Raw genomic sequence first — 17,099 nt, 5'->3', positions numbered from 1 at the left:
AGATTGAGATGGGTCAACTGAAATATATGCCTTGGTCAGTTGCTTTGATTTTTGGTGTCTAGAGATACATCTTTCTGAAAGTTCCTTTTGTCCTGCCTTTTTATTCTCATATCCTGGTATAATGAGGGGGAAAGAGAGGATCTTTTGTGGTATCACACATTTGGTTGATTATGAGGACACTATATGGCATGTAAAAGCAGAAATCAGGAGAACGAAAGTTGTGTATATAGTATGTAGTGTCAGAGTTGCATTGTCTATTACTTCAGTATTTAGGCATTTGTATTTAAGATCCAAAGCATAAATATTGCGAGTCACAATCAATTTTGCTTTAAATCATTTGGGCAGGTCCAGGGCCCAAGCACATTGGCAGCTAAGGCACCTGTTAAGGGAGATGATAAATTGAGTCCTTAAGTCCTTGGCAGAGGAGCTGACTGAGAGATAAGAGATAAGAAAATTAGTTTGCAATAGAATCTCTAATGATTAGTTGGGATGGAAATCAGAAGGTCTTCTTGCAGTCTGATTACATTGTTTTTTATTATCTTGGCAACTTATTTGGAACATCAGCATATTTTGCAACTTTCTCCCCTCAGTCCCTTCAGTAACATATTTTGGTTGAGTGAACAGTAAATAACAAGGAGAACTAGGGACAATTAACTATTATTGTAGCCCTATGACTAATGAAAATCCGTACATTGCACTTTGGGGAAGAATGCACTTATTAACATGCCTGTGGGGGGTAGGTTAATGTTGCTATTTTAACTTTGCTTGGAAGAAACTAGAGTAACTTACCCAAGGTTATCCAGCTGTCAGAATTACAAAAGCAGAGTTCTTCCCAGCAAAGGCCCCAAGCCACCTTGTGAAGCAAGTCAAGAGTACCTGCAGCATCCTCTGGCCACGCCCCAGATTCTAAACACAGAATCCATCTCGGCACAGTGAAGCTCCTTAGTTGGCTAACTGTTGTACACAGTTACTAGGAAAGCTGAATACTCCCAAAGCTTTTCATGTTTTCTTTTTTTTCAATTTTGAACCCAATGAAACTTTCAGGACTGGAAGGAGATAGTTTTAATGGTGAGGTGACAATTGGTGAGGTTGATATGGGAGTTCATGGGCCATCAAATCACACTGTCACTTATCTTTATTAATTCAACCAAAATGTATTGACCATTTACTGGGTAGGTCAGTGTTGCTGTGGCATAAATCTTAACAGTGTAGTGTAGTATTAAACATGGGGTAGATACTAAAGGTTTTTCTTATATAATGTGAAAGAGAGTGGTTTAGCCTATAGCTAATGGTTAGCTATTGGAAAGTTGTGAACAGGTGTATGGTTCAATTAGATTTCTGTGATTGGTTCTGGCAATAATCTGGAGGATGGAGTAGAGGAGAAGTGGGAGCAAGAGTTAAGAAATAATAGTCTTTTTCCCAGAGAGAAATGATGAAGACTTGAACTAGAGCACTGGCCCTAGGTACAGAGAAATGAAGACAGATTATGAGATGTAGCAGTACACACAGGACAAGTAGGCAAGGAAGACAGAAGTGACGGGATGCAGGAGGCGAGAGTAAGGGAAAGTCTAAGATGACTGCCGGGTTTCTGGCTTGGAGAACTAACTGGATGATGGTGCTGTTCAGAGAGACTGGAATCACAGGTGGTAAATCAGATGAAGGCTGTATGGGGTGCAGCAGATGCAGGGATGGAAAATGTCTTTATTTTGAAATATGTTAAGTGTGAAATGCCTGCAGACATCTGAAAGACAATTTCCAGTAGGCAGTTTTCTATACAGCTCCAGACCTGAGGATGAAATCTGTACCAGCATAAAGATTGTGACAGTCATGATGTAGTTGGCTCTCATGCATCTGGGCCGCCCTTGATCTTCGCCCAGCTGGTGTTTGCTCATAAGTGGAGGTTAGAATCCTTAGAACTAAAAAAAAATGAGAGACATTCATTTTCTCTTTGACTTTGTTTGTTTTTAATATTTTTCCTAAAGCCCTGAAGTATTCTGATGATCTTAGCAATAACCAGGAAAATATGCACTTCAATATCAAGGTGTGTCTAATAAATGTTGGAACGCTTTCATAAAACCGGAAAAAATAGGAAGTGTAACTCATAGATGTTTTCCCTGTATTTCCTTTGTTTCTAGTGGTTTCCCTGAGTATTTTTAATATTTGCCCTCTGTCTCATAAGTCATTAAAAGTTATCTGCAAAACAGTAAACAAAGGTAAGGAATTAAAATGGTGATAATGATGATTAGACTTTATACATGGAAATCACTTAACACAATGTCTGTAGCTCATAATTGTTCAAGATCTATTTTTTCTACCCACTTTAATAGATCTACCTGTTTACAAAATCTTCTGCAGAATAAAACTACATGAGTAATATTAATCAAATTACTAGTTGTAAGAAATCAATTCTAAGCATTCCAATTCACTTTGCATTGATTTGCTCTTGATAACACTTTTAAGGGTTTCCTTATGGTTCTTTTGTTTCCATTCAAAGCACCAAGAGACTTGCATGCAATAACTGAGGCTTTTGATTTTTAATTACCGAAGATGTATTTGTTCAGGAATGTGTCTTCTGAAATAAACCTAAAGTTGATCACTGTTACATTGTGGAAAAATAAAATTAAAAACCAAGAATGTTAGCTGAATTCTGATAGATCCATTCCAGGTTAGCCTGAAAGTATTTCTTTAAAATAAAAAAGTTGTCATTTGTCTAGAATATGTGAGAAGGAAAGCGTCACTCATTCAATTCATACAGCCTAATAGCGACACCCAGTGGTATCATATTGGAAATGTTTTTAGTCTGTTTTTGAACTTCTGAAAGAAATTCAAGCCTGGGACAATTGTGATTGTGACCAGCATGGTATGTAATGTAGCTCTAAATAGGGTGGCGTTTTAAAATGGTTATTATAACTAGTATTTCTATAATAACATTTTTGTCTCCAGTCAAAACAAGAGTCAAATAAATTCCATATGGACAATCATGATCATTTTACTTATCCTTTTTGGAAAGAAGGTAGGAGGCTGGTGGTGTGCACTGTGGTTCAGTACTCTGCAGAGGCTGCCGCTGTCTCTAATGATCAGGGTATCCATAGGGAAGTTCAATCCAGTGAGTTCAAATCCTTCTTTGCTTCTTATTAGGTGTTTGATTTGGGGTCCATTATGTCAAATCTCTCAATAATCAGTTTTTTCCCCATATATAAAATGGGGGGGAGATCTTAACACATTGGGGCTTTGTGAAGATTCAGCTAGTTCATGTACAGGCACTATTAATACAGTGCCTAGCATTGTAGAACATACTGAAAAATTGTGCTTGTTTTTGTTAACTTCATCATCATCATCAAGTCAATCGGATGGACCTATGGATCTCTATCCACATAGTTTCTCTCTTCTTTGATGGGGTACAATAAAAGTTATACCTGATCCCTGCCCTCATAGGAAAAGCTTGTTTTAGAATCAGTATTTTTGTAACTGAGTATTTTTTATATATATACTTTAAGTTCTAGGGTGCATGTGCACAACGTGCAGGTTTGTTACATATGTATACATGTGCCCTGTTGGTGTGCTGCACCCATTAACTCGTCATTTACATTAGGTATATCTCCTAATGCTATCCCTCCCCGCTGCCCCCACCCCACAACAGGCCCCGGTGTGTGATGTTCCCCTTCCTGTGTCCAAGTACCTGAGTATTTTTAAAGCACTTTTAAAATCACACTAGAATTCATGTAGAAAGAAATCATCCTTGGCCTAATCCTGACTCTAGCTGAAGGATTCCTGGAGGTCTATTAGTAACCAAGTCAAGAGAAGAGCGAGCAGGGGAACAGGAAGCTTCTGCTCAAGTGTCCTCACTTCACCGAAAAATGCAGTGTGGTATAACTGTATTTACTTTGTAAAATTATGACCCTAATATCAATTAAAAGAACAGGGTCAGGAAGGGACAGTCTAGTCTTCAGACTAAAGCAGTAGAGCTAATTAGGCATTGGGAAGAGGGAAAATATGTGTGGAGCTGTGAACAGACAGGTTTTTTTATTGGCTATAGGGGCACCAGAGAGGTGGAAATCAAGGATGATGCCACGATTTCTCTTTTCATACGTTGGCAGATGAAGATCTACAAATCTAGAAAGAAATGCAAAAACAGCTCTCTGTTACTACTTCTAATGATGCAAATCTTAGGGCTTAGAGCAAGGTTTAGAACATACCATGGAAAGTGAGGGATTTGAAACTTCAGCAGCTCTTCAACAGTGATCTCATGGCCCCCATTTGTCTTCCATACCCATAATTCAGGACTTCCACCAACAAGATGGATGCTCCTTATGAAATCTGAAAACATTAACTGTCATCGTGTTTAAGGATCTGTGCTTAGTGCTGAGCAAGCTATATGAACTCTCCGGGTTTTGATTCCATAAAATAAGGGAGGCATTTAGAATATTCCTAAACTGCCTCCCTATTCAAATATTGAATCTCTGTGACTTTCCCATAAACCCCTTTTTAATCACTGGCTTCCCTTAGAATAAAAAAGTTTATCTCTTCCTCCCATGTTGATTTTTCTCTCTATCTAAACAAAACAAACAAAACAAAACAAAAACCTCATGGCAATCTACCCTGCACTGAAGAATTATATCATAGGTAGGTCCTGGGTTTTATGGAATCAACCTAATTTTAAACCTGTTGTCTCCCAAAACACACTTGCGTTGTGCCCTAATTTGGGATCTGGGAAAAATGGTCTCAGTAGAGATAGCTGGTAAGTTTTCTTTCTGTACCTGCTGAAAACCATTGTGAACCATTGGATGAGCAAAGCCTTTCCTGGATGAAGGACTTGACTGCACAATTCAGTCACCAGTGTGTTTCTCAGAAAGGGATACCGGGTCAGCTCTCCCCTCAGCCCTCAGGCGCAGACTCCCAGCCCTCTTTCTGGGAAGGAATTGTCAGGTCATGGACTCTTTCCAGGGGAAAAGGTGTCTAGAGTCTGTCTGGTATAAATAAGCTTTCTAACATACAGTAGCACTGAAGCAACCGGAGCCACTGAGCCCTGCGGCAGGCTTTTCCTCCAAGTCTTGGTTCTCTAATTGAATGTCACTCTTTTTATTAGGAGGAGAAGGAGATTGCCTAGAGACATTGCTTAACACTTCAGTAGGCTTGCCTAAACCCCTTTCTCTGACATAAGCAGCAGCCCTGGAGAACTGCTGGCAAAGGCCTTCATTCTAATGAGAGAAACTTCAAAGGCCCCAAATGAGGAAAGAGGTGTCGCTGGAAAATGTTGAAATGACAAATAGCGGTATTTCCGCTGACAACAGATGAAGATGAAACAAATGTTAGAACAGAAAACATGATTTTATTTTGCCATGCTCTCACTGGAAACTATCATCAAAGCCCTTAACTGAAATGAAAAAGGTATCGACATAACAAGCACACCAGAGTGAAGTTAGATTTTTAACAGCGAAAGTCATCTTTGAAATAAGAAAAGCTTACAAAGTAATGAAAAATCTCAATGCAGAAAGGAAAGCATATGACCCAAAATAGTCTTGTGCTGCAGATTTGTTAGAGAACGTCAAGCTGGAAGTCTCTTAGGGATCATCTAGGCAAACCCTTTTATGTTTCAAAAGAGAATTTGAGCCCAAAGGACTTTAAGTAACTTGCTCAAGGTCATATAACTAGTTAGTGACTTGGAATTGTTAGCAACTGCCTTCCCTACCTCTGTGGGGCCAGTTTCTGAAGTCGATCTACAAATCCACCCTTGCCCGGTTACTGAGACAGCCCTTGTCAGGGCTGAGGTTGAAGTTCACCAAATGCTGGAGCCTGGTATTTGTCCACCTCCACAACTGGGCAGGCCGATGCCCTCTGAAGTTAGGTCTGTCTGACACATGACAACAGCCACAGGGACAAAAACTTTTTGCCCATTATGCTTCTAGAATATGGTATGTTCTGAAAGAATAATGGGCAAAAAGAATGGAGGGCTGGCGAAAGCATGGTGCATCCTAAAACCTGGAGCCTACAGAATTAAACATTATAGATAGGAGAAAAAATAAAAAGGCCCAAAAGGTAAGATTTATTATTTTTTTTTAAATGTGCTTAACAGGAGAGGGCCTGAGGATGACTCAATAGATGAGATATTCAGATCGCTAGCCTTTGAGAAACTGGCTAAAGGATTTGAATCTAGGTAGCTCAGTCTGCCTTCCAGATATACAGGTCTCACATTTTTTCAAGAATAAGTAGAAATTTTCAAAACAGCATGGAGCCTAAAGAGATAAACAATCTTCGATCAAACAAAAAGAAGCAGCATGCAAAATACTCAGAAAAAAGATAATCTGAAAATGATGTCCCGCAGAATCCAGAGATAATGTGTGGAAACTGTTTGGAATATGCAACAGAAAACAAGATATATTATTTATGAAACAGGATTACCGCAGTGAAAGGAGTCTGTCATGAAAAGACTGAGCGAGTTGGCATGAGGAAGGATTGTTGATAGGCTGCTCAGCCCACCCTCTCTCTTCTGAGGTCTTCAGCATTCCTAGCCATTCCTAGGGCCCTTTCATCCATCTGGAATTCTCTCCCAAGTTTCATACCCAGCTACGAGGCTACCTTTGTGAAATTTAAATGTATACATTGCAGCAACCTCAATTGCAACAGGTTCAAAATGGAACCCTTGGTCCCCATCTCACCCAAAGCCTTCAGCAAGAAAGGCACCTCTTTTCAGTCCTTTGCTTATCCCGAATCCTTGTATAATTTATCTGCCCTCACCATTCCCATACCTATCCTGGTACATTCTATACACACGAGAACGTATAATTCCTCCCTGAAATATGTCTCTAACAAGTTCCTTTTCTACATACACTCCTCCACTACTTTCAATTAATATCACTCATCTCTTGCCAAGAACTATTAAAATGATATCCTCACTGGGCTTCTTGTTTCTATTTTTGCCTCCTTTTATTTTATTCTCCATATAGTAGTCCAAATTACCTTTAGACACTGCAAATTTACGTGTTTCCCTCCTGACCTCAAAACTCTTTAAGGTGCCAATAGCATGAATAATTAAATATAAGTCTTTTTCCTGGCTTAACTTAACAATGTTGATGTCCCAAATCTACCGGCCTCGTTAGTTTCTTTTGCTACCATTCCCCTTCTGGTTCATAACTCTACTTCCACATAGACACTGTTTCTGTTCTCCTTCAATAAGTGTCATCTTTCACCATCAGGAATTTGCACATGCCCTTCCTTCTTTCCGAAACACCTTTCCCCATTAACATAGCCTTACTCAAAATTTAGATCTTAAACGGTACTTTCTCAAAGAGGGTTTCCCTCACTGCCAATCTAAATACGTCTCCCAGGTTACCTTTTCATGGCATTCTTTACTTCCTTGCTTAACAATTAGTTAGGACAGTTAATAATTACATTGTTTTGCATCTCTTTTGCTCATTATTATAACCTTCACTACCACAATAGGAAATGACAAAAGTAGACAATCCATAAATAGCAATCTATTGGCATGTGAGAGTAGATAAAGAACATATGCTTGCAAGAACATAGGCTTGCCTCCTTTACCTCTAAATATCCTATTGTAATGACTGTAAGAATGGGAAAAGGAAACATACCAAAGAAATTTGGAGAGATAGGAGGGTATTCCATGGTAGCTGGAAAGTTTGGGTTGATTTCTGGAAGTAATAATATATATGGCAGAATATTGAAGGATAAATCAGGGTGGAGGAACTTGCTCAGTATACATAAAGAAGAATACCAGGCACTGGGGGCAATCAGAATTCTCAGACCAGTTCATGAGCCAGCGGACACTGACTGGAGGAAGGGAAGAAAGAGGCAGAACCCAATGGATCCATGGTTCCCATCTTCCTGTTGGCAGAGTAATCGGCAACCCAGAATTACTCCCTAAAGAAAAAAAATTGTGGACTTCTTTTGTAAAGTAATTCTTAAAATCTGCCCTGAGAGAAAAGGAGACTTTAACATGGCTGATAGAGCCCAATAGTAGAACTCATCTAATTCTGAAATTCAAGGTAGTGAAGGCAGAGGAAGGGGAGTGGAAGTAGCTAGAAGGGGGCCACCCCACTGGGCTTCTTTGCCTGCGCAAAATGCAGGTCGGCATATTTGTCCATAAAAAGCAGGCTGCCCAATTAGTCACACTTCGTGAGACATATGTCCCATGTATTCAGCAGTAGAGATTACATAAATCAGCTACCTACCTCAATAATCAAAATTATCATTACTAGATATGAATGGGCAATCAACATTTACAAGGAGCTGTGGAGAACATCATTAGTTTGCAGTGCAAGAACCAAGACTGACACTCAGAAGAGCTGACTCTGAAAGAAACATTTCAGATAGGAATATTAAAATTTTGATTAGCATTTTTAGCTAACTCAAGAAGTCATTACACACACACACACACACACACACACAGATATTAAAAAGGAATAACCAAAAGGCAAGATAGTTGGTTTGTGAAGTTTAGAACATTGTTGAAAAAAGAAACCAGAAGAGCTAAGAGAAAAAGTTCAGAAAATCTCTCAGGATTTAAGAATGGAAAACAGAAAAGTTGAGCTGTAAAAGACCAATTCAGAGGGCCCAGTATTTGATGTGTATACTTTCTAGACAGTAAGATGGGAAGGAAATAAATAAATAAATTGTACGTTGTTTCATAAATGCTAATATGACCTCAGCTCTAAAATGTATTATTATTTCACATATCACTAAGGAAATAAAAGCTCTGACAATTGACTTATGATCCACATTTTCTTTCACTTGAATTGTTATTTTAAAATATGTAAAGAGTTATTTTAGATATGTTTAGATGTATTTATTATATATTAGTCTTGATCATATGTAAAATTAAATATTTGTAAGATAATTTCAAAATATATTCAGTCTGACACTTTTAAATAGTTATGGGTGTTAAAGTCATAAATGCTCATTTTTCATCCCAATATTGCTTATTGTGCCATCAGGAACTTTAGGACATGGGCATTATGAAATACTTTTAAATGTCACCACACATAATACTATTGATTCAGATTTTCTTCCCAGCTGCTGAAACCATTTCTGCAAGTTTTGGTGTTTGCATTATTTCCTGTGGTATGTGATAGTTAATACAAAAGCCCAGCTTCCACCTGCAAGGAAGGTGTCTGCCTTTCTTACGCCCCATAAAACATGGCCATTGCTTTGCAAGAAAATAGGAAATTTCACTCACTCATCCAAATGTATTTGCTTCCCTAATATCAACTATTGCATCACCATTCCATTTCAATAATTTTCAGCATTCACAATAAATTTTCAACTTCAAATAACAATATATTGTTTCAAAATTAATGGCAGCTCTCTCAAAAAATACAGCACCAAAAATAACTTGCAGTGACAACAATATAGGCACCAATGATGAAATACACACTTGTAGGGACACTGATAATTACATCAAGGTCTTAATTGCAGAAGCGTGAAGATATACAAAAATAGGTCTTATTGTGGGTCTTAAGCACAGTGGAATATTCAGCTTTTTATTAATTTTCTACTTTTTATGCTCATCTGTCCAACATTGAAAGAGGCACATTAAAGTTTGAATTTTATCTTCACTATGAATCATATCCTTTTCTATACCAAATGACAGAATTTCTGCTTTTTTGTTTATTTCATTAAAGTCTACTTTTTTATATTAATAGCTTGATACCTGATGTCCTTTTGTTTAAATTTACCTGATACATCTTTGCCTATCATTTCACATTTATATTTCTTGTCACTTTGAGATATGCTAACTGAAAGTCGTTCATTGCCAATCTAAAAGATTTTTGTCTTTTAATAGGGAAATTACACTTAGTTTGATTATAAAATTTACCTAACTTAGATTCATCTCCCTTAGCTGATTTTAGTTCTTGTCACATCATCTTATACCATGATTTGTTCATTCGTTTGTTAAATTTATTTTTATTGTGAAATACATCATACTCATAAAACAATGTGTGTGTGTATATATATATATATATGAATAGTAAGTTGAATAAACATCTAATATCCACTACCCAGCTTAATAAACAGAAGATCATAAATGACTTTGGAGTTCCTATTGATCTGATGGATCACATTCTTTTCTTCCCCCAGATTTAATACTATCTTGTATTTTGTGTTAATAATTACTTTATTATGCCTTTGCCATATATATGCACCTTAAAAAACATAATGATCAGTTTACCTATTCCTAGATTTTATACAAAAGGAATTGACACCTGCTATTTTTGCTCTGCATGATGTTTTATGTTGGTAGCTGTTATTAATTAATTTTCCATAATGTGTGGTATTCCATCCAAAGCTGTACAACCTCCCAACAGTATTAGTAACATTGTGTTCTATATGAATAGTGCTGACTATGGGAACAGCGCACCAGAACTGAGCAAGATGATGACTCTGATTCTACTGTATGGTGCAATATCATTTGTTCCTTTGAATGATTCATTGTTTATTGTTTATATTTATTTTTCTTGCTATGAACATGATTTTGCATGTCTTCTGAACATATATGCAAGAGCTTCTTTAGAGTTTCTAACTGGGAGTAGAATATCTTAGCTTTTCTAAGTTATGCGAGATCATTTTCCTAAGTAGTTTGACCAATGCCTGTTCCCACCAGCCACGTGCAAGGACTGTTATTGATCTTTGCCAAGATTTGGTATCAACAGACTTTTTAAATGTGAGTCTATTCTCTAACTTCTATTTTAGTTTTTCTTATTAGTGATATTGATCATTGGCCTTTTATTATTTTCTCTTGAGAAGTAGCTGTTCAGATCTTTGTCTATTTTTTAATGTGGTTGTTTGCCTTTTTCTTACAGATTCTTTCACGGAAATACTTTATATTTAAGATAATTATCTTTTTTATGGTTAAATGTGTTAAACTCTCATCTCTTAGTTTTTGTATGTATTTTTATAATTTTTATGATATATTTTTAAAGTAATTTAAATACATGTATTTTAATGTTGATTTTTTTTTTTTTTTTTTTTGTTGAGACGGAGTCTCACTCTGTCACCCAGGCTGGAGTGCAGTGGCCGGATCTCAGCTCACTGCAAGCTCCGTCTCCCGGGTTTACGCCATTCTCCTGCCTCAGCCTCCTGAGTAGCTGGGACTACAGGCGCCGCCACCTCGCCCGGCTATTTTTTTTGCATTTTTTAGTAGAGACGGGGTTTCACCGTGTTAGCCAGGATGGTCTCGATCTCCTGACCTCGTAATCCGCCCGTCTCGGCCTCCCAAAGTGCTAGGATAATGTCGATTTTTTCAAGTGTTTCCTCTTATTGTTTTGTCACAAATATATGACAAAAATCCTTCACTTCACTAAGATTATAAATTATTTTGCCATATTTTCTGGTAGAACTTTAATTTTTTTAACATTTAAGTTATTAGCCCATTTATGCCTAGTGTCCCATTATTGGACTGCTAAGCTTGTGGGCATTATTGATATACAACTGCTCAAGGTCTTCATCAAGGTCTAATTTTTCACACACACAAAAAATTGCAGCTTCTGGCATAAATGGGTTAATTGTCAGCAATGCTTTTGTTTTCATCTTTTACATAAGGACAATCAGTTTTCCTAGCACACTATCATTTCCCTGCGGATCTCTAATGCCAGTTCTTTATCATCTCGCATTTCCACAAAGAAGAGAATTACGCTTCTGAGCTCAGCTCTCTATTCTGTGCCATTGATCTGTTTGTCTATCCCTGTGTACACACCACGCTACATCACTAGAGTTTTATAATAAGTTTTAATGTCTGCTAAAGCAAATCTTCTCAACTTGATCTTTTTCTTTAGAAGTGTCTTGGTTATTTTGGCCCTTTGCTTATTTATATAAAATTTTAAATACATGTTTCAAATTCCACAGAAAACATTGCTAGGATTTGGACTAGAATTGCATCGCATCAATAAGACAAGTGGGGGAGAACTGACAACTTTTCAACTCAAGGCCTTTCTATGAATGACAAGAAATAGCTTCATTTATTTTGGTCATCTTTAATGATATTCCATAGCATCTGACAATTTTCAACATAACAATCTTGCTTATTTTTTGTTAATTATTATTCCTAAGAATCTTACGGTTTGGGGTTAGTGCAAATTTAATGACATTCTCTAACTATTGCTATGTAGACGCATAAAAATGCAACTTGCTCTTGTATAATAATGATAGTTACTAATAGTATGCTGTGTTCTACCGTACCAGGTCCTGAGCTAATCTCTTTATATACTGATTAGATCCTCTCAACAACTCTATGAGCTAGGTCCTGTTATCATAACCACTTCTCAGATTAGGAGACTGAAGCACTGAGAGAGTTCATTAATTCAGCCCTCTACAATCTCTAGCAAGTGCAAGACTGGAGTTTGAACCCCAGCATCTGACTAGCGTTTAGGCTCTAGTGTATAACCTATAGTGATTTTCATCTGCTGTGGTAAAATTGTTTTTGAATTATATTTGAATAATTTATACTTTAAATAATATTTGAATAATTTGAATATATTTGAATAATAGAGAATTTAATAATTCTCTGTTATTTGTGATGCAGTCATATAATCATATAAGCTAGGAATATGTTTTGTTTTCTTATTCAAATAATTATGCTTTTGTATACTGTTCTGGCCAAAACCTAGGGTTTACTACTGAATAAGGGTACTGGACCAGGCATGGTGGCTCACACCTGTAATCCTAGCACTTTGGGAGGCCAAGGCGGGCAGATCACCTGAGCTCAGGAGTTCAAGACCAGCCTGGCCAACATAGCACAACCCTATCTCTAGTAAAAATTTTTTAAAAACTTAGCTGACATGGTGACAGGGGCCTGTTATCCCAGCTACTCAAGAGGTTGAGGCAGGAGAATCGCTTGAACCTGGGAGGTGGAAGTTGCAGTGAGCCAAGATTGCACCATTGCACTCCAGCCTGGGTGACAGAGTGATACTCTGTGTTCAAAACAAAAAAGTACTGGAAATCCCCTCTCTATTTTGTTTATTAAGAATTTTTCTCCTGAATACGTGTTAAAGCTTAATGAATGTTTTGTTCTACACCTCTTGAAGTGATTGAGCAATTCCTTCATTTTATTTAACCTGCCAACTTGGTTAAACTTAAAAATTTATTTTTAAATGTTGCACCAACCTTACATTTCATGATACAAAATACTTTTCATATAATATTCTTATAATAACGTTGGGTTTGATTTGTCACAATTAATTAAAAATTAAGTAATAAAATATTAATTAAGAACATGTCTATTATCCATCACTTTAGATTGGCTTTTGATGTTGTGCTCTTGTACTGTTTATCTCTGGTTTTGGTATTGATACGGATAGGGTCTGTGTTCCCGCCCAAATCTCATGTCAACTTGTAATCCCCAGTGCTGGAGGTGGGGCCTGGTGGGAGGTGACTGGATCACGGGGGCCAATTTCCCTCTTGGTGCTGTTCTCATGATAGTGAGTAACCTACCACAAGATCTAATTGTATAAAAGAGTATAGCACCTCCTCCCTTTCTTCCTGCTGCTCCAACCATGTAAGACGTGCCTGCTTCCTCTTTACCTTTCACCATGATTTTAAGTTTCTGGAAGCCTCCCCAGAAGCAGAATCCTGTACAACCTGTAGAACCATGAGTCAATTAAGCCTCTTTTCTTTATAAATTACCAGTCTCAGGTATTTCTAGCAGCAGTGAGAGAATGGACTAATACAGGTATCAAAGTTATATTAGCTTTATAAAATCAGTTGAAGAGTATGCTTTTCTTTTAAAAATAATGGCAAGGTATTCTTCTTGTAAATGTAGATCATCGCTTTCTTTTCGTTTGCTGAAATTTACCTGTAAAATCATCCGAAACTGGTGTTTTCTTTATGAGAGAACATTAAATTTTTTATTTAATTTTTTAAATGTTTATAGGCTCATTCAGGTTGTTTTTTTCCTTACAAGTTTGGTTTTGTAAATTATACATCTTGAAGACTTTTCTGTTTCTCTTAGGTTTTCAAATATATTGACATAAAGTTGTTTATAGTATTATTTTATTATATTGTAATCTCAGCTGCATCTGTAATTATGTCTCCGTTTTCATTTTTACTCTTTTTTATCTGTACAATTTTGTATTTTTCTTCATTGCAGTTAATCTTTCTGGAGGTTATTTTACTTTTTCAAAGAATCAGATTTTCATTTTGTAGATCCTCTCTATTATATCATTTATCTGCTGTTTCATAAGTATCTTCTTTTATTTTTTGTATTTTCTTTCCTCTGAGTCATTTGGGTTTATTCTACTTACACATTTCTAATTAAGTTGGATGCATAGGTTCTTTTAGCCTTGTTTTTTTCTAACATAGGCATCAAAATCTACAAATTTCCCATTAAGTTCCATTTTAGCTGTACCCCAAATGTTTTTATTTTACTTTATTTTTTCATTGAATTAGAACTTATACAAAGTATGCTAGTCATAAGTATATGCCTAGTGACTTTCAAAATAATAGCTAATAATTTTAATCCATGTAACTACCACCAAATCAAGATATAGAGTTATTTCCAGACTCCTAGTCAATTACCCTACTCTACTTCCATCGTCTCTTACTGCCATAATACAATACCACAGACTCAGTGGCTTAAATAAGAGAAATTTGGTTTGCATTTTTGAGGTTGGCAGTTGGCAATCAGAGGTCCAGCATGTCTGGGGTCTGGAGAGGACCCTCTAACTGGGATGTGGACAGCTGCCATCTCTGTGTCCTCACATGGCATTTCCTCGGTGTGTTAGTCTCTCTTCTTTTAAGGGCATTAATCTCATCATGGTGGATCCTATTCTCAAGACCTCATATAATTCAAATTACCTCCCAAGGGCCCCATCTCTGAATAACATCAAATTGGGGTTTAGAGTTTCAACATACGAATTTGAAACAAAAACATTCAAGCCATAACACTTGGCCAGAGAATATACCTACGTACTAAGGCAGCCTTAGCTTTCCCTCAGTTTGACTATACTTTAAATACGTCTCTTCTTGCCTCTAGGCACCTGATCTTCCTCTTACCCCAGTCCTTATGGAATCCAGATGACCTAACCACATGGCCATTTTATCAGAGCACTGACTTTAGAAAACGTGTCATTGTGAATGATTTCTCTGTTCCTTGGACATGTACTCGCAGCTCCGCTTCTCAGTTGCTCCCATGTGGAACAGCATTGAGTTGACAACTAGGAAGTCATTTCATTCCTACAGTACCAGGGTTTGCATATCAGGTAACACATTGGGTCCAGGTGTGTTAGGGCACCTGAAATGCCAGAAAGCTCCATAGTTGGAGAAATGTCCACTCGTGCTATTCAGTGGCGTGGCAGCCAAAGGTTTACCTAGGGGGTCAAGCAATGAGTGGCATATCCAACTACTAGTCAAGTTCAGCATGATGGCAGCTGCCAGAGTCAGGCCTACCAATGAATTTGGTAAGGCCAGAGTCACACAGACTACCCATGAGAGAGAGGAGAGAGGTTACATCCCCACCACTTCTTGCCCCATACTGAGTTTGTAGGACCAAAGGTGCTCATGTCTTATCAGTTGGGGAGACTCCTCATTGACTGTGACATGGGCAGTCTGTCCCATGCCATGAGCAAGAATAGTGCCCTTAATTCACTCCCTAGAATGATGAACCTAAATATTCTGACTTGGTTTCTCTTGTGGTTCCATAAAAGTTTCTACTCGATATTTGGCATGTGTCCAATGGGGCTACACAGAGCAAAGCAGCAGGGCCACCTTAGGGAAAATGTTGAGACATTGAATTGATGGTTATTATCTCTGAAGCCCTTGTAGGCAAAAATTCAGGCACTGCACCCGGGGAGTAAATGGAGAAGCAAGTTCATGCCACCCAGTCTGTGCTGTTTAGTAGCCTTCCTGATCTCCCACTGATTTGGGTCTTCAGGAAGGGCTCAAAAAGGATGGAGGAAACTTTCATGATCCACCATGGAAACTGATTTGTCAATAATTTTAAAAGAGGGGTGGGCAACTGAGGGAAAGAGACAGACAGCCCAATCAATCATACAGCACAAATGAGAAGTACACTTAGAGAATTGCCACAGTGAGACCCCAAATTGCTCACCTGAGACATGTAGCCAGGCTGGGATTATATTGTCCATTTCCATTAGCCACTTCAACCTGATCTTTTCCTGTTAAAATATGCAATCGCTGCTGTGGCTTGTAGATGTTAAAGAGGATGGAGAACCCATCATGCCCCATGATTTGACCCATGTATAGTTTGGGCTGCAAATGTATCATTTGGGCCATTATTAGATACAGTGTATTCAGGAAGCCAGAGAAAGAAACAAATATGGTTTTGGAGGGAATAAAGAGTGTTGCCTGAGTCAGTAAAACACATGGGGATGACTAGTCCAAATACAGAGAACTCATCAACTACATTTAGGATCCACCTGAACGCTCTGGATGAGATGAGGGGACTAGTGTGATCAACCTGCAAAGAACATCCTGGCCTTTTTTACCTGAAGGATCTGTCCCTGAGCAGAATGTTTAGCCTTGGTCAGGGTCTGGCAGGTGGATTATCTCTTTCATGCTGTGTTGGCATCTTTTGAAGATAATAGTTCATGCATATAGATCCAGGCAAGGATGGCATCTTGATTCCCAGGGCCCTTCCTCTCATGGATCCAGGAGTCAATGAGTTGAATATCTGTTATCTCTGGGGCAGATGACAGATCATTCTCCCTGTTTAGCTGACAGGCATGGTCTGCTCATTGCCTTGGTTGGCTCATTGCCTTTGTCAGCATAGGCAGCTCTCTGGTGAGCAACCACAAGGATAACAAAGAGCTTATTAGGAGTAGAATTGAATTTTATCCAAATGTCTCGTCCCAAGAGAGGGATGTGTTTCATATGTCAGTACAAGTTTTGCCAGTAGCCCAATCAAATGTTCAGACCATTAACTACAGCCCATGAGTCAGTGAAAATATAGCAGGGCTCCTTTGTTGAGGGAGCCTGGGTAGCCAATCATACTTTATAAAGCTTTGCACATTTATGCTGAGCTTGCCAAGGGATAGATATAGCTCAGGCTGGATGACAGCTGCACCTTATTCTAGCCTAGTAAATGTTAATCAAGAGACACCATCAATGAACCAGGCTTATGTGTGGCCCGG

The 17,099-nt window shown here is 38.0% G+C and overlaps 1 protein-coding gene across 1 annotated transcript in view; it reads right to left on the bottom strand.

Annotated features, from left to right (window-relative positions):
* Positions 1-1,047: 1,047 nt before the first annotated feature.
* LOC117062061 (serpin B8) overlaps positions 1,048-17,099 on the bottom strand; it is a 45,215-nt gene continuing 29,163 nt past the window's right edge. The window contains exon 7 of the mRNA XM_033175237.1: positions 1,048-1,916. Coding sequence (XP_033031128.1) covers positions 1,911-1,916 — 6 coding nt within the window. The 3' untranslated portion in view covers positions 1,048-1,910. The remainder of the gene's footprint in view (positions 1,917-17,099) is intronic.

Source organism: Trachypithecus francoisi, unplaced genomic scaffold (genome assembly GCF_009764315.1).
Source record: "Trachypithecus francoisi isolate TF-2019V2 unplaced genomic scaffold, Tfra_2.0 Contig01474, whole genome shotgun sequence".
Taxonomy (NCBI): Eukaryota; Metazoa; Chordata; class Mammalia; order Primates; family Cercopithecidae; genus Trachypithecus; species Trachypithecus francoisi.
Note: the sequence above shows the minus strand (reverse complement) of the source record. Positions and strands in the feature narration are given on the sequence as shown.